The 18,339-nt window shown below is 38.5% G+C and overlaps 1 protein-coding gene across 2 annotated transcripts; it reads right to left on the minus strand.

The window, feature by feature from the left end:
* Positions 1-410: 410 nt before the first annotated feature.
* LOC103705019 (protein LEO1 homolog) lies at positions 411-15,709 on the minus strand. 2 transcript variants are annotated; one of them, XM_008788592.3, is made up of 12 exons: positions 15,439-15,709; positions 10,327-10,682; positions 9,516-9,627; positions 8,435-8,620; positions 7,603-7,779; positions 5,126-5,257; positions 4,760-4,939; positions 3,877-4,008; positions 2,959-3,075; positions 2,609-2,857; positions 1,045-1,200; positions 411-715 (listed from the first exon to the last, which is right to left on the minus strand). In XM_008788592.3, the coding sequence occupies exons 1-11, from the start codon at positions 15,562-15,564 to the stop codon at positions 1,063-1,065; spliced, it is 1,905 nt and encodes a 634-aa protein (XP_008786814.2). In that variant the 5' UTR covers positions 15,565-15,709; the 3' UTR covers positions 411-715; positions 1,045-1,062. The 2 variants fall into 2 exon arrangements, with proteins under 2 accessions (XP_008786814.2, XP_008786813.2); XM_008788591.3 differs by having other exon boundaries at positions 1,060-1,200; positions 15,439-15,708.
* Between the last annotated feature and the right edge of the window lie 2,630 nt (positions 15,710-18,339).

The following is an 18,339-nucleotide window of genomic DNA, read 5'->3' on the forward strand; positions in this document are numbered from 1 at the left end:
ACTATTAAGGTGCATACAAAATGACCAAACCATCTTCAGCATAATAAAAGCATAATAAAGGAAATCAGGCAAATATCTTATTAGGTCATCAACCCCGACAACCCTCCACTCCGACAAGATCCTCATCCAGCAACCCTTCTCTCTCTCTCTCTCTCTCTCTTGCAAGCGTTCCTAGTTGTGCCTGCTATAAGGACAACATGCCATGATCTTGACTCCGGCATTCTTTTCCTAGTTGTGCTCTGGCTAAGGGCCCGCATGGGCCTCCAATTTGCACATTATTTAGAAAAGAATGCCGGAGTCAAGAATATTTGGACCCACACGCACCGCACAGCATCATTTAATCCGGGCTCCACCTCACAAGAAGCCAGATACAGGCCCAATCTGATGAATCTACCAAGGAACATCATAAGGACAGCTGGAATCTGACACTGGGCATAGAATATACAATGATCATCGTATTTATAAGTACAAAATTTAAACAAATTATTCAACCATTGCATCTGTTGGATGGATTCAGAGCCCGCAAGTTCCACAAGGTGACAATAGGACCAGCTCTTTCTAGCTTAAAAATAAGACCAAGAAAAAATGGTGCAGAAGGTGAAATATACACTTCATTGTGCAACGAGTCTCTATAGAGTTGTAATCTCGGATAATGTGAGGTGTCCTCCCACCAGAGCCTAGATCAGCTACAATTTAGCAGCTCCATTGTCAAATCCTGCAGAATATGACACCACAAAAAAAATGCATCAAGTTGTAACAGAGGTGAACTTTCCCAGAGCTCATCTTGTATTAACCAGCTCAGGTGGTGATGTGGTCCAAAGTGCAGTTTGATTTTGGATGGGATATACGTCTATTTGCCTGATCTGTAATTGGACAGGCATGTGGGCACATTATGATCATTTAACTAGGAAGCTACCGCAAACTAGCAGAGCTGTCAGTTTTAAATCATATTGTATGATTCTTTGCCTAAATGTATGCTGTTGCACTGTACTGTCTATCTATAGCAGGCTCTGTGCCATGGAGGATATCAGAAATACAGCTCACCAGTTCTTCTCTTACCAGTCACTCTTCATCGCTGTCAAAGACAACTGCCTTTCTACGATGCACTGTTGTCTTTCTTGGTGGAGACTCTCCATCTGATTCTATCTCCTTGCGTTTCAGACTGCTGCCTCCAGTTTCCCTGATCTTTTTCCTTGGCTCCTGTGGCAGGCAGAAGGTTGACAATAGAACATCAAAAATAGGTTATGAACCACGAGATCACTCAGCTGGAATTCCATGCATATTCTGGCCACTAGCATAAATGCTTTGCAAAGGAACATTTCAAGTCAAAACACACTTTACACAAGTTAGACCTGTCAGCAAATTGCTCGCCTACACGGACCAGTTACGGCCAATATTTGAAAATTTGAATGGGAATGAGACGCTCCACTTACAATTTGTGATAACTTGATTAGAGATATTTCATATGTAACCTTTTAGTTAAGCAAAAGCATTTAATACTTTGGCAAGTAGCACTAAAATATTGTCAAAATTAAGTTCAATTAAAAGCACCAACATGTTACTGGTCAACATGTGGCTGCCAAATACCCATCCAACTTCCTGCCAAGTTCAGTGAAAGAAGAGTGTAGCACTTGGCCATGGAAAAGCAAAGTGCGGAACCCCAAATGCTCCACTCTGGAGTTTGGGTTATATAGTAAAATAAACAATCTCAAATGTAAACTGCAGTAGTAACCAAACACTTTCTTGCTGCTAATGTCATTAAACCCAAATCCAGAGTCAACATAAGCTTTTCATGCCCTTCCACACTTCTTCTGTCCATGTTATCCTAAATGCATGATCATAAGTATGATTCACAACTTTAATGTCAGAGTCACAAAAAGTTCTAGGACTGAGAGGTCTGAACTCCAAATTTTGTTACAAAATTTAATTAATATGTTATGATCAGATAATGTGACAAAAAAGAAACATTATAGATGCATTGAGTCTGTGTTTTGTGGGTCTCTGCAACTGAACACCCATTGCAATAAAAACAATAAATTGAATAAAAAATTTATTGCCGAAAATATTGGATATTGAAGAGATGGCACCTATTAAAAGATAAATGATTAATAGTTCATATAATTTGTTTCAAAATTTTAAATGCTTTACCAAAGGCATAAACCAACTTTGTCCCATCAATATATTGATTCCATGCAGTTCCATCTATTCTCAGAAAACTTTCTCAAATTCTTAATCATGATTTCAATGCAAGTTTTCTTGACCACTTGCTTTTTTCAGAACTTTGGGCCTAAATCGAAGCCCATCTTAATACATGATAAACCATCAAATGCTGCTTCATCACTTCATGCTCTGCTAGTAAAATTCTATTTTACTGTAATTTATCCATTTCCTACAACTTACCTTCCTAACTATATAATAAATCCTTGCCCACATAATTTATCATACGTAATAATGTGATCTTGCAGTAGCTCTTTTTGTCCAATTAAGTTACACTCTGACAAGCATCCATGATCATGCATTGTATGTAGGTTGTTTCATAAATAGATCCAAAGTCATCAGAGATAGCAACAGAACAGTAAATCAAGATTAGGGAGGGCATATATCTTACCTCATATTCATCTTCATTGGATGAAGAATTTGCACCTAAAGCTTCTTCATCTGCCTCATCCTCCTCATATTCATCTTCATGGTCTGGCTCATCTTCCCTTGTATGTGCCAGTGACCTCTCAATATCCTCACCATCACTTTCATATTCAGATTCCTCCCTGTCACTCTCCGAATATTCCTCTACCCGGCGCCTTGCCAGACGAGCAGCAAGCAAGGATGGTTTGCGAGGGACACTTTTGAGTATGTTTGACTGATAATCCATACAAAATTAGCATACATGCTTGAGGAAGATGAACAACAAACTGGAAAATTAAATGTGTAGAAAAATAAGGAAAGCAAATGCAAACTCACTCTCTTTGCATTCATTATGCGCTTCTCAGCCTGTGCTTCTGCTTCCATATCTTCCTCAAAACGATTACGAGCTGAAGCTGCCCGGCGAGAATTATAATAGTCTTCAGGCTCATCTTCCTGAACTCAAGAATGATGAGATCATGTAATTAAAAAATGGTTCCATTATCGTCTGCAAATTTCTGACACCAAAGTGTCAGGCACCCAACATATTTAAGCCACAAAACGAAATGAGCACCAGTTAGAAAATATTAACATTATGAAACCAAGGAGCAACTAAATTATAAATGATTGCAAGAGAATGAATATACAACATAATCTAATAAACTCGCATAACCAGTCTAAGAGAGAAGGTGATCTGACAATCTTATAAGCATCTCAGTTTCACCAGTTCTACAATGACGATGACAATAATTTGAGCAAGAACATGCACATGAATGCACACAACAAAAACACAAGCAGCAATGATGAAAGAAATAGAAACCATGGTACATATGATAACAAATATTTAAAGAATGAAAAACAGTAGAAGAAACCAACAATAACATAAGCATGCTAACAATATTTTAATGAATTGTCAAACAATACATTGTATTATCAAAAACACTTCTTTGGTGAAAAACTTGTAGAACATTGTACCTCTTAAAGTTGAGAAGATCGTTTTATATTATATGGACATCATACAAATTAGTATATATATATGCTGTAAATGATGAATAAAGGAAATCAAAATCAGAGAATACAATTTTATGATGTAATTCACAACTCAGATATATGTAAATGTATCTTTTCGATCTTCTAAGGGTACAAACGATGAGTTTGTCAAGAAGCTTAAAACAGTTTCATACTATTTCACTAGACTTTGTTATTTAGTAATTAGTCAAATGTCAAACAATATAATAAGCATCATGAAAAGTAGACCTCCTCTAGTGCCTCCTCCAAAAACCCTGGCGAAAGCTGTTGTCCTCTGCTCACAGTTTGTGTGTACTTTCGGTTCACCTTTTCACGTTTCCTCTGAAGTAGTACATTGGCTCTGATTGTTTGTCCTTCAACCTGCAAGAGATTTTCACCCCCTCAGTATAAAGTGGTAGCACATCTGAAAAGATGAGCATTTATCAAATAGATATATTTAAGAAATGAAAATAAATTCACATAGGCTTGCTCATATTTGGATATTAGCTTATGACTTGATGAGAAAAAGGTCCAGTGCATCAAATGGTTTTCAACAAGTTGGAACCCAATTAGCTCAAATTCACTTTCTAGCAAATGCAAGTTACAGGCACTCCAAAAGCTACTAATTGACCATTGAGCAAAGAGGATAAAACTACAAAAAAAAGGAAAACATGAAGACTTGCAAATAATCAGTTAAATGGTGGTGACTGGATTAATGTAATAAGCTTGAGAATCAAAGATGCAAAACCTTACATCTAGAGTATATAGTATGGAAAGATCAAAGAGCTGTCTAGTTCAAGCAGCTAGCAAAAGCAATCTGCAAGTGTATTAAAATAATTTGAATTTTAACAGCAAAATTGATGAAAATAGTGTTGAGCTGATCTAACTGTTCAGGTGTGGGACAGGTCCAGTTGTAAATATTGGATAGATAAGGCAACTTCTTAAGAAATTGATAAAGCACGTTACAGTACCAATAACTAAGAGGTAACAACTCATTCACATGGGGTCATCATTAGCACACACTAAATTGCCAAAATGTGGTTCCCCAACTAACAGGTCAAATATCTGGATGAACTATTTGCCAAGTTTGGCCACGCTGAACATGAAATGACTGGATGCAAGCATCTCTTACCCTTTCCTTCTCTTCTTTTTCTCTCTCTGGATCAATGTCAGTAATGCAATTTTTCACTTTGTAAACCTTCTTATGACGTGAGTCAACAAGAGCAGTCAGTAAACGGTGAGACTTTGATGATAAAGAAGATGGCATAAATCTCATCTTCCGTAAAAGCCTTCCTTGAGACTGCAAGATTCCCTGCATTAACACAGATGACAAAGCAATTAATTTAACCAAACATATTGTCACCAACTGTTGCCAATAAATCCAAATTATCAATGGAATGAGAATTACAGTTTTCAACCAATCATCTACATGTTAAGGTATAAAATGCTTGAAGCTTAGAGCATAATTATCTCACAAAGCAAAAGACGTAAGAACCACCTTTCCATGCCGAAGAAATAGGTGTGTTTGATCATGATCTGCCTCATGCACAGATATGTCAAGAACTTCATTCCCAATTAGTAACTGTAAGCTTCCATCTTCCCACCTTACAAAACGTGCATTGCTTTCATACTGTAGCAAAGATATGCATACAAATGTTAGCCACATAAACAACAATAGAGAATTCAGTTGAGCATTTAATCTGAATTAGAAAGTAATTCATGAATTATAGCATCTGTCCATATAACCCTGTCTGCAAATCAATTAGCAGAATAATATCTAAATGAGGCATATATTCAGCTCAGCCACAACATTAAAGTGACATTTAGCACCTGTCCCCCACCCCCCCCCCCCCCTTCCCCCGCAAAAAAAATGGATTGACTTCTGAGGGATCTACAGTCAGTGGAGTCAATTAAGCAGCTTGCACCAAAGATGTGTCTGCTACAAGACAAACTGTGAAAAGTAAGTCAAGCTTGACATTCTACTGCTTGGGTATAAGTATAAATGTCATCCGTACACAGCAAATAATGTTTATATGCACCCTAAACGTTATAAGTATGCATGCTGGTGCCATGAAAGCCTGGAATTGGCACAAAATGTGTTGAGTTGTGCCAGCGCTCCCCACTCATTGGCACAAATGGAAATGGGTCTGGCACGGTACAAGCTAAGCAGCACGAACCAGCTTGCAAATTATCTCAGGATGCAAAACATAAGGAACAGATGGAAGAAGTATATACAAAACCATTTTCCTTGAAGGAGCATACTATATGAATTTTACTAACAAAGGAAACCAGCTAATACAACCAAGCAAACAAACACGTAAGGACCTAAAGTAATATAAAAAAGGTGAGATCACACCTTCAGCTTAACCAAAAAATGCAAGGAACCCAAAATCGGAATTTTATTTTTTGGGGGGGAGGTGGGGTGGTTAGTCGTTGGAATACATACACACGGTCATCAAATCAGCATCCAAGAATTTGATAAGTAAAAACACAAAAAAAGAACAAAAACAGCCACATAAACAATCAGAATTAGACTGAACTCATAGATAAAGTAAAATGTGTAGCTATACAATTACCCAACTCTCTCTCTCTCTCTCTCTCTCTCTCTCTCTCTCTGGGCCTCGATCCACACAAAGGTCATCACATTCTCATCCCCTAAAAGCTCAACTAGGTTAACCTTCCAAACAAGGAGCTCCTCAACAACATTAGAATTAACTATTTTACAATAAATAAAAAAGGGGAAAAAAATCTGAGAGGGTCATCCACCAATTTGCAGCCAGTCCGCAGGTAGGGAATAGATGATCCTGAGTTCCCTTCTCCAAAAAACAATGAACACCATACAATTACCTAAATGGCCTCAACTTTAGGCAGATAATTTTCTGTCAATTGCCCTTGGCTAAATTCACCCATCCAGCGATGAGCAAAGCCTTATACTAGATGGTTACCAAGTACAAGACCATTCATAAATTGTATTGTTGTGTTGCTGCAGATTCGTCGTGAAGTTTGAAAACCTACTCTGCAGATCTGCTTTTTCCTAGACAAATTCAGATCCACAAGTTCAAAACGAAAAATCTCCTTATCTACTAGAGGTCTTTTGAAAGATGGACCCAGATCCCCCTGAATCCTTTTGCTTGCCAAACCAAGTCTTCAACCTCAGATTTTTGTCATAGTCAATAGAAAAATTAAGAAAAAAAAGAGGAATTGACAGAAACATTATACAGGCACTATAGGTCCGTCCAGGATTTACTTCAATTTCAGTTGCCAAAATAAAATCTTAGACCTTAGTTATACATCCTGAACTCTTGCTTATACATCCTGAACTTTGTCCACCACCGGCTCTCAGAAATGCTGCTTTAAGTTTTCCACAAAGCAATAACCCAGGGTAAGGCCAACCACATTCATCCATTGAAATTCTAGCCAGCCCAAACTTTTAACTTTTCCAATGTCCAGAACAATCTGATAATGTTAATTCTACAAAAACTTACATTTTATATAATACCAATTGACCCATCCATAATATAATTTTTATCACAATACCTCGCTAAATAGTTAACAATATGTAAGTGGTGACATTTGCTAATTAAATAGTGAACATAGATCAACTTGCCACCCCATAAAGAAGAAAGCAAAGGACAAACAGGAAAAGATTAGCCTAAAAAATGATTAACTTGTTGAACAACTGTCCAACAAAAAAAGCCATTAAATCTCCAAAAAAACATTGTTAAACCCACTTTTCTGAAACTCGTCCTTCACAATAACATAATAAAGCAACCTTTGAGCAATCAAATCATATTTCACATCCTTTCAGCCAAATAATGTATACAGATGTCAAAGACCCAGGACATAAAGAAAACCAAATCCATTGACCAAAAACATTATGCGGAACAAAAGGAGAAGTTAACATAAGTAAAAAAGATAATTGTCATAAATTCATGTGGCACATGATATATTGTAATTCAGTAGGCCTTCACTTACAGAGGTCGTGCCATCGCGATTCTTGACAGCTCTCCAGCGCACGATATTGTCCTCTAGGCGTATACGTTTCTTAGCTCCTGATTCATCTGTGACAAACACATCCTCTTCTATGTATGTCTTAGGATCAAAAGGTTTTGGTTCAATGCCCATGATGTTTGACACCTTGATCATGTTCATCTGCAAGAAAAGAATATTTCTTAAAGGCAAGATCTTTGCCACTCGTTGGTAGAAGGTTTGATAAGGACCATCAATATCATAAAACAGATTGGACCACAGGTTCTGCAGCAAAGGAGTCCTTTAGAATAGAATGAAGAAACAGATGTGCTTTTAGGTTCTCCAGAATGACAATTTAGTAAATTTCAAGTACAAAATGAGATTGCAATAGTTGCAAATTCATTAATGCCATCCATTTATTTTGCATGCATCAGAAATGTGGGGCTGGACAGATAATACCTCTCACAACATGTTTTGAATAAAGATGTCAGCTTAAAAGAAAGAAACTAAATAATGAATGATAAAGAATCTATGCCTTTGCAAGAGACAAATGGCGAGACAGGAAAAATCACACAGAACTGCCAAATGACCATACAAACACTTCTTTGAGACTTGTTAAGATGCATAAAAACTAATGAATGACAAAGAAAGGACCGATACATAAAAACTAAGACATGTTACATGTCTATCTAATAGGGATGATTAATTTTTGCTCAGGTTAAATTAACACCTCCGCCATAGATTTAATAGGGAGTAATGATCCCTTAAGTCACAGTATAGACACTGCAAAACCTTGAAGAAGATGATGCATAGAGGAAGCCAGAAAACAAAGACTCACTCCTTCAGGATGACCTGGTGGAGGGCGCAGCGGAATATCCAATTCCAATGGTGGACCAACAGGTTTCTCCTTTGGTTTCTTTTCAAGATTCTCATCTTCTGACTCATACTGGCCATCATCATCGGGCACTATGTCCTCTGGTCTGAAACCTTTCTCATAGCTCCCTTCTTCCTCCATAGGAGATCTCTGAGCAAGATAAAGTATTGAAATTTTTTGTTAGGGAAAACAAAATTCAGCCAAAAAAAAAAGCAAACAAATTTGCATGCAAATCAAATCAGTACAAAAAGTGTTGGATGCCAGTTTGAAGAAAAGGACAACATTGAGAGATGATATAAAGAAATTGATATTCATAAGCACTTAATAAATCCCCTGGCGAGTTCATTTTTAGAGCTTTTTCTCAAGAAGTCAATTGTGAATAGTTCAGTTAAACTACCTTGAGCCCTATAATGAACTTATTTTAACAGATAAATACCTATCTGACCCTACTGGTTCCACAGGAAAAATAGTACAATGTCCTTATTCTTTTATTTGCCTAACAAAAAATACATTAAACAACAAGCATCTGACAGTTCTTATCCGATTTGAGGTCATCTGGATGGATCTTATGTAAGCATTGCTTCTTATATCCCAAGACTTCCAAGTAGAAATTTTCCTTCAAGTCATTTCTTACAGCTTCCACCCAAGTATCCTTTCTAGTACCACTATTACCTTCCACCAAGCTGCAATATACTTGTATCCTACTCTAACTCTTCTAGTTCTATCGACCAGGTACATTTATAATGTTTTAATCCTTTGTAAGTTAATAGTTGAATTGCAGGGGATCTTCTGGAAACGCACAGCTGCAAACACAAGCCAGATAATTAGGCATTTTAGGAACCTGTGTTTGGCAATCTAATAATATATTATATGTTGACATTGGAGCACATTGTGCGTAGTTACATAGATTAAAGAAGAATCTTATAGAACAAACAATTTTCATCTAGTAAATATAAATAAAGATCATCATATCAACTGCAAATGAGAAAACAGAATTCCTTTCCGGAGAGAAACACAACAAGTACTCTTTATTTCTGAGTCTCACATGTAAATGTTGCTCAATTTCGTTCTGAGCGCTATATTCAGCAGGTTCTTCCTCATCAGAGTCCCCAAAAACATCACGAACAACTTCATGGTCTTTTTGCTCATCTACTGACCTGTTGTAGGATTAAGAAAGAAAATGCTTTTAACTCTAAAGATCAAAGTTTCAATAAGGAATCAACAATGAAATGTAAAAAAAAAAAAGATATACTCTTCAAGCAAATTTGTGTAAAAGATTTTAGCTAATAATATCATCCTAGCAATATATTAAAGCAAATAATTCATGAACCTCCAAGCTCTCCTCGTACATGGCAAAACTGAACAGATCAAAAATCTTTATCCTTTTCTTTCAGGTGGTCATTTTTGTATGTCTGTGTGTGTTTGGTATGTTTGTGGGTGTAGGTGGGGTGGGTTAAAAGCCATGTGGACTGGAGACAAAAGCCAACTAAGGAACTAGAACAACCATATGGCATATGCATTGGGTACACCAACATCACCATCTGAAATAAACAAAAATTCATAGAGCACCTTAGTAAGATTCAAAGCCAGGACTTCCACCAAAACTGGACCATACTAACTGCTGTCCTTGTTCATGCATACAATTTGTAAACTTGTCACTCCAGCTGAATCCGACTGGAGCATATGCTTCTATAGACGTGGTCGGTAATTTGAGACAATAAAAGTGACCATTAAATTGTCCAGACAAGTATGTAGTTTTTTTTTTCATTTTCAATCACAACTAAGTCTAAGCATGCATGTATAAAGATGTAAATGTGAACGTACCAGGAGAAATGCACAACTAGAAATGATTTTACCTTGGTTTCCTTGTATTATCAACCTCCATATCTTCATTATCACGGTCAGCATAATGATTATCCTCAGATCCCTCTGAATCACTAGCAACTATTTCTCGCCTCCTGCTTGTTACTACTCTTTGCCCATAGCCTTCTTCTTCACTGTCAGCATCTTTTGGCTCGCTCTCCATCCTTTGATCGCTAATTTCTCTTTCTGGGGAACTCTGAACCCTTTCTCCCTCACTCTCTCCATGGTCAAGATCTATATCATGGGCTTCAGCTTCGCTTTCCACGTCAACTTCACCTTGCCCCTCAACTTCACCTTCCCCTTCACCTTCTCCTTCACCATCGATCTCAGCCTCGCCTTCTGCTTCATCCTAAATAAAGAACAATAACAAGAGCCTATTGAGAAAATGTAAAGGAAATCTGGCTTTACCCACATCAATCATAAATAGTGCTAAATGTCATAACTGTTGAAAAGATAGTAGAAACCGTACATAAATGTAATGGTAGCATAACAAGTTCAGCATTGGTGAAATTATAATTACCTGAAAAAGTAACCAAGCTCCAAATACAAATGAATACACTTGGCACAGGATACAGCATATGATCATATTTCCACACAAAGTAGCCCATACTTATTTGGCCATCAAGAATTTCCTCTTGAAGTATCATGTGTATGTGCGTATAGATTGTTTTGAACCTTTTCAACATGTAGTTTATCAAAGTTAATTGTACAAAGTTACTGAGTTTCTCGAACTTGTCACTCTATATATGCACACATGTATTCTATGATGAAATATGATTGACACACATCAACGTGTCTTAAATCTTTAGTTTACAAGCATGTGAATCATTGCGATTTGTTTTAGTAATAAATGTTCAACAACAAATTTCATGCATAAAAGTTTGTGACTAAATATTTTCTATTTTAGTTTCAAGTTAATAAACTTGATTTATTCATGTACCTAGTCAGAGTCAATATCTGAATTTCCTAAAGAAACTTGGCAAACATCATTAATATCTACTTTTGCAGAAGGATTGGATGAAAAAAAATCTTCAAAAATAATATTAAGAATCAACTAGAGAGAAAATTATATAATTTAAGAGATTGAGTGAAGAACACACCAAGGGGAGAGTGGAGGTAGACTCTGACACATTCAGCTATAGAGGATATAAGTGGCCTTTGTTGCATTAAAAATAAGCATTTAAGAAAATGTGAAACTATGTGAAATTATCATTTTACTTAGTTGTTTCAATGAACACTCGCTTGAACTTTTGGACAATTATTTGATTGTGATCTTATGTAAATTAGTGAGCCCTATTTTAAACTTGTGTTTTGAACTTTTTCAGTATCTTACTCCATATTGAAAGCTTTGATTTGAGATTTCATTACAAAATGACTTCAGCGAATTTATATTTGAGTTTTCTGGTGATAATTTAATTATGTGTTTCGTTTAAAGGTCTTAAATTCATTTGACCATGGCAAAGTTGTTTGCTAAGCTTGTAGCTCATTCCATCTATCATGCAATATCTTTAAGTGATAGTGAGGGCTTAATGGACCTTTTTGACCAGGTGGATCTTGATTTTTAAAAGTGTCCTTTTTGGATTTAGTGATTGTTGAAGTGCGACTAGCTACAAAGTAGTTTGCTTTTTGTTTGTGTCATGACCCGGATCCGGACATGATTTTTTGCTCCCTAGATCCGGGCCGTGACACGGCCATGCTACTGTAGGTTGTTGTCCACAATAACACGAAGCCCATGACAACAATTTTCTTTCATAAAAAAAGACAAAATCTGATCAAATTCATTTACTAATCATAAAGAAGCAAGTACAAAGCATCTAAATCAAATACTTGAGTTTGCAATATTACAACCCAAACTTATTAACATAGATACTTCTAAGAATCCCTGTAACTATGCTTCAACTCTATTTTCATTTACACTTTCTCCGCGCCTAGCAGTCTTAGTTATCCGAAATAAATTAAAAAAAAACAGAAAGAGGCATATGAGCTTGCGGCTCAGTAAGTAACCATGTACTATCTTATTGGATCAAGCATAATTTTTCTCATGCCAGTGCATCATCTGAAGAATATAACCGTTATAGCAAAATAAAGCATTTCATAGATGATATACTCAAAACAAGTCTTAAAGCAATGTATGCTCCAACCATGCAAGTTCATAAACACGATAATGCATCATATAAAAGTGTTGCCATCTATCCATATTTTATAAATCATGCTCTCAGACGGATGTGCTGCTATGGTCACTATAATCCCGTGACGGCCGTATTCGTAATCGACGAGTTTTATAACTCATTCATATTCGTTACCAACTTTAACACGTTGGCAAAGGGCCGTATTCGTTGGATGCTAGCTTCAGGATGTCGACTGGTCTCTATTTCTAGAGGTGGGCATAGCTATCTGAGAGTTCATAAATCATTATTCTTTTTTTTTTCAAAAATCATACCTTCATAAATAGGTTAGAAAATGACAAATGGCATCGTAATTTATAAAATTCATGACCATGCCACAAATCTTATTTCTATGCAATCTATCATAATCATAATTCATACCAAATCATATATTCATGGAGGAATGCTATTTAATCAAATTCATGAATCACATGCAATCATATGCTTGATCCTAATTTTGAGAAAATACATCATATCAAATACAATTTTATAATTTCGTACTTACAATTAAACAATGATTTGAAATCAATAAGATTGTGCCAGGGTTACTTATTTTGATTCGTTCACGAATCCCTAGACCCAGATGATAAATTTACTGTACCTATCATCATCATAGAGGACAGATTATTTACCACTCATTCATCATTTTCCATTTTTATTTATTTATTTATTGTTATTTTATTTCATTTAAATATATTTATTTATTATCTTAATTCTCTATTTATTTAGTTATATATTTATTATTATTATTACTACTAATTATTTTTTCTTTTTCTTTTCTTTGCTTTTCTTCTTTTTCTTCTCTTTTTCCTTTCTGAAGCTTCCCCTCTTCTTTTTTCTCCTTCCCTCTTTCTTCTCCCGTGAAGGGAGATCGGGCTCGAGAGGACCGGGCAGCGGCAGGCGGCGCCCCCGACCAGTCAACGGCGCCCGTGGTGCCTGCGGCCGGGCCTGTGGCACCCGCAGCCGCGGCCGCGCCTGGGGCCACTTTGGCGGCCTGCGGCCGGCACCTGCGGTGACTCCCTTTTTTTTCTCTTCTTCTTTTCTTCTTCTTCCTATTCTTTCTCTTCCTCTCTTCTTTTGTTCCCCCCTTCTGAGAAACAAGGTCCCTGGACCCTGTCACCCGAAGAAGAGGAGAGACCCTCAGCCCTGCCGCAGCCCTGGCCGAGACCAATGGCGGCTATGGCCGAGGCTTCGGCTCTCCGGGTCCGTCGCAGCAGAGGTGGAGGAGAACCCCTCCACCGGCAGTCACATCTTCGGCTTCCAGAAGCCGTTGCAACAGAGAGGGAGAAGGAAGAATCCTCCCGACTGTCAACGGCTGCGGCAGTGATCGTGTGCAATGTCGAGTCCACAGTCGGAGATCCAGGTAGTTTCTCCCTCCCTATTCCTCTCTTTTTCTTCCTCTCTACCTTTTTCTTTTACTTTGTATTATACTGCAGTAATAACAGTCGGGTTAGGGTTTACCTAATCTTGAGGGAGACTGCGGCTACTCTCTCCGGCGGCACCAGTTAAGGGTACAGGAAGCCCTATCCCTGGAGAAAGAAGGAGAAAGAGGCACTGTGAGGAAGGAGATGAGATCGGGAGTCCCTTTCTTCTCTCTCTTTTTTATAAGGTGATACAGCATGGTTGTGGCCCGCTCAACCGCCGCGAGCCCGCTCACCGCCGCAATGCTCGCGGTGGTTGAGCGGAATCTGCGGCCACTCAAGAGGCCGCGGAGTTGCCACGGCGTCTCCACGCTCATAACGCATAAGCAGAGGCCCTAGGCTGAAGTCGGCTGGGCTTGCCGGCTTCAGCCTTTTTTGGAGCCTATTCTCACAGTTTGTATCTTTGAAGGTATGGTATTACATGAAAGGCAATATTCCGATCTATATGTGGATTTTAATCCAAGAGTTATGGGTTATAACTTGTTCTGACACATGATTTCTTTAAGGATGGTAAAATTTTATTGTTAGTTTCAATCAACTGTGATGGTCATACCAAGGGCCGGCCCAACCTTTAGGCAACTGAGGCGGTCGCCTAAGACCCCGGCCCAAAGAAGGCCCACCACAGGAAATGCCTCAAAGACAAAATGAAAAGAAAAAAAGGCCCCCTGTGAGTTCGTCTTAGGTCGGCCCACTGCAGGGAAGGCCTCAAAGACAAAATAGCTTTAGGCCTCCAAATATATTGGGTCGCTCCTGGTCATACCCTAGAATTCAAAAAAAGTTTTGATCTCGGGGCATGACACCTACTCCATGTGCTAATATATGCTTAAATAGTTTAATGACTTTAGTGAAAACACATGTTGTCCTTTTCAAAGGCCAAAAATGTTTTTTTTTCTTTTTTTGAATGATGTAGTTTATATGCATGCACGCATAATTCCACAAAAAGTTTGAGTTCTGTAAAATTCTTCAGACTTGCATTCTTAAAAAACAAAACTAGCTTTCCGTTAATTAAAAAATAATAAAACCTACGCCTAAATTTTGCAACTTTTCTGCTGCTGTACATGATATAATGCCTAGAAATTGTGACTTCACGCACAAGAACAACAAAATAGTTATCATTTGATTGAAGAAAAAAAACTAGACCTATATTTTGCAATTTTTCTGCTATCCAGCATCATATAATGCCCAAAATTCTAACTTCACAGGAACAACAGAATTAGTTTCAATTTTTCATTAAAGATTTAAACAGAGGTTCAAGAGATCCATATCTAGGTGCACTGACATCAGTAACCCCGCAAACATCGATATTAAGGCATCATTGCAAAAATTAACAGCAAGATTCGCCCTACTTCCTGAAACCCTACCTCAAACACTATAATAAAGATCCTTTGACGAACATCGGAAGGAAATCGAGGGAATCCACACGCCCCCCCCCCCCCCCCCCCCCCCCCCCCCCCCAACCCAAAAAAAAAAAGAAAAAAAAAGGAGCAATCAAATTCAATAAGACTTTCCAGCTTCGTACCGAGTGGTAATCGGAGTGGTTGGCAGCGACCTCGTGCTCGGAATCAGCCTCCTCTGCCTCCTCCTCCTCTTCGGATTGATCGCCGAAGAGGTTCTGCATCATTTGATTCCTCGTCTCCTCCTCCATGTCTCTCTTCCCTCCTATCCGCCGCCCTCTCGATCGCTCTCTTTCTCGTCCTCTCTCTCTCTCCCTCTCTCTCGTCTCGTTTCTAGGCCACCTTCGCTTCCGCCAACAATCGCAGCTTCCCCGGAGTCGGATATTTTCCTTATTACGGTTTGCTCCTCCCGTCAGGATTTAGGGACCCAGGCGGAGCGGGTATGCTTACCCCCGTTGGAACCGTATCCGACACCTCCCAATCCGACCCGAACTTGGAACTTGGATTGTGACTTTAATGAAGGCGTTATTCCGTCGTAACGGAGCCCCTCACCAAAACCATAATGACCACCGTGATGGTTATAACAGTAACAGCCGTCATTTGCTCCATCACGAGTGATTTGAAATTGTTTAATTAGTATCAAGAATTACCAAAAAAATAGTATCAAAATAAGTGTTCTTGGTAGCATAATCTTCACCATGATCTCTTACTTATATCATAGTAGCGGCCACATCGACAAAAAGAAAAAATAAATCAGCCCATCTACCGCCATCCATCGTAGTGTTCTTCCATCCAAGAGTAAATACATTCAATTTCATTCTTGACTATCTCAATTTCTCTACCAGTATAGGCTCACCGGACATCAATGACCCCCTCTCAACTATCGTTGGTGTTGAGGCCAATGCTGAATTTTCAGAAGTATCTAATCTCTTAAAGTCTCTAAACTTGATATTAATGGATCTTATAAGTGGAAGCCAACGTAATGTCGGGTGGCATAAGCCCACAAGAGAGAAGAGATAAGTGTCATAATCCCACGTTGACTAAAAAAGGTGTCACGCTAGTGTATTGGCCTAGGCTGGTTCTCCTCCCTGCAGCTTAAGTTTTTGAGCCGTGAGTTTGTGATAAGTGATACTAAGACTATGTTTATTGTGTATCACAACCTTTATCAATTATATCGACCTCTCATTAGAGGATACTAGGGCCAAGAAGGATCCGGTAAGGTCGAGTAGGGCCTGAGCCATAGGTGGGGCCTTCTTTTTCAAGTAGGAGCCAATCATGATGAGGAAGTCACGAGATTTGTGGAGGAGATTGTCATAGTCTCATATTAACTAGTAAAAAAATATCACACATGAAAGCTTAAGCTTTTAGGTGTGAGTCTGTAACACAAAGCATATGGGGCTTTTAGTAACTCTACTTGCATTGTGCTAAAAGGGCATGCAAGTGTGCACGGTCATTGTTATGTTCGCATGGGTTTTTTAGACCTGTGCTTGTATTTTAGCGACTAGAATGTCACCCTTATACTACACGCAGGTGTGGTCAAGTATGTGAGAGAGTACGTGTGTGTAAGCGCACAAAAAATATTGCAGTTGGATAAAAAGCACCGTAGCAAAACCTTTGTTTGAGAGAGGCTAAACCTCTCATTTAAGTATGAATATATAAGGAGTGCAGTGATCGCCTACATTGTAACCATAATTGAAAAAAGAACCTTATACTACACCTCATTTGAAATTGGGCATTAGGATGGCAACTCCAATATCACTTTTTTTGCAGAAATAATCAATATTTCAGTCTTGTACAAAACATTGTTATCCAAAATTTCACATCAAAATGTCTCTTGTTATGTCGTTTCATAATATGAGTTAGGAAGAGGAGTTGGGTGAGAATATACTATGTATATAAGAAATATATATACAGAAAAAATGGTAATTTAATAGATAAGAAGGGAGGGAGAAGCCAATCAACGATAATTGTAGGGGTTATTGGGAATCTGGTCATCACATGACTCATTGTCTGAAACATCCTTCCGAAAATATGATCGAGAGTTGGTTAGACGAAGCCACCATGCTACCCAGTCAACTCAGTCAGGAAGGTGGTATCAATTTTTCCAGCATAGCTAAGTAGAGAGGGGCGCAAAGAAAAAGCAGGCAGCTGTTCAGCACAGCAGAAAAAGGAAAAAAAATAGTTGCAACCCTAATGGAGAGTGTGGAGGAGAAGTCAGTTCTCCCATATTTAGAGATTAGGAGGAGTAGCGATGACAGTTTTGTTGATAATGGATCTACCGGCTAGGAAGAGTGGGGGATATGAGACCACCATTAATAAGACAGCCGCAGAATGGTCTTCGATTCACTAGTGAATCTTAGTTTATGCATGCCATATAGGACAGGGACTAGGCGCACAATCTAGCAAAGCTCGTGAGTATAATTGCATAAACAGACTGACTCCTCGAGATCGTTCAAGAGGACACGATGCAGTTGCAGATGATCTTGCATGTAAAGTAGGATCCATAGATATGTTAGATTCTAAATTGTCTGCTGGATTTTATTACCTACAGCCACAGGCAGCCTATGATCCATATGAATACGGTTATGAATATGGTACGTTTAAGCTATCGTCTTCCGGTGGCTACTACCATACTCAGCTCGAAACATCTTATGGATCGAATGTTGCTATTGGCATATTTGGATGAGCCCTTCCATAACCGTATTATTAGCTAAGGTACACCTTTCAGAACTAGAGCTTTAATGAGAGATTCGAGACTGATTATAACCTAGAGCGTGTTCCTTATGGGATGAGCGTACAAGACTACAACGTTGCTTGACGAGAGGGATGAGTTGATTAGCCTCCTAATTATGCTAATCAAGGTCGGTAGTATCGGTACTAGGCACTGTACCGATTTTTCGGCGGCACGAGTCGGTACGGACCGTTTCGGGCCTATATCAACGAAGGAGACGGCACGCAGACCGTGAGAGAGAGAAAAAGAAAGAGAGAAAAAGGAGAGAGAGAGAGAGGTTAGTTGAGGGTGGCAA

This window comes from Phoenix dactylifera, chromosome 12 (assembly GCF_009389715.1).
Source record: "Phoenix dactylifera cultivar Barhee BC4 chromosome 12, palm_55x_up_171113_PBpolish2nd_filt_p, whole genome shotgun sequence".
Taxonomy (NCBI): Eukaryota; Viridiplantae; Streptophyta; class Magnoliopsida; order Arecales; family Arecaceae; genus Phoenix; species Phoenix dactylifera.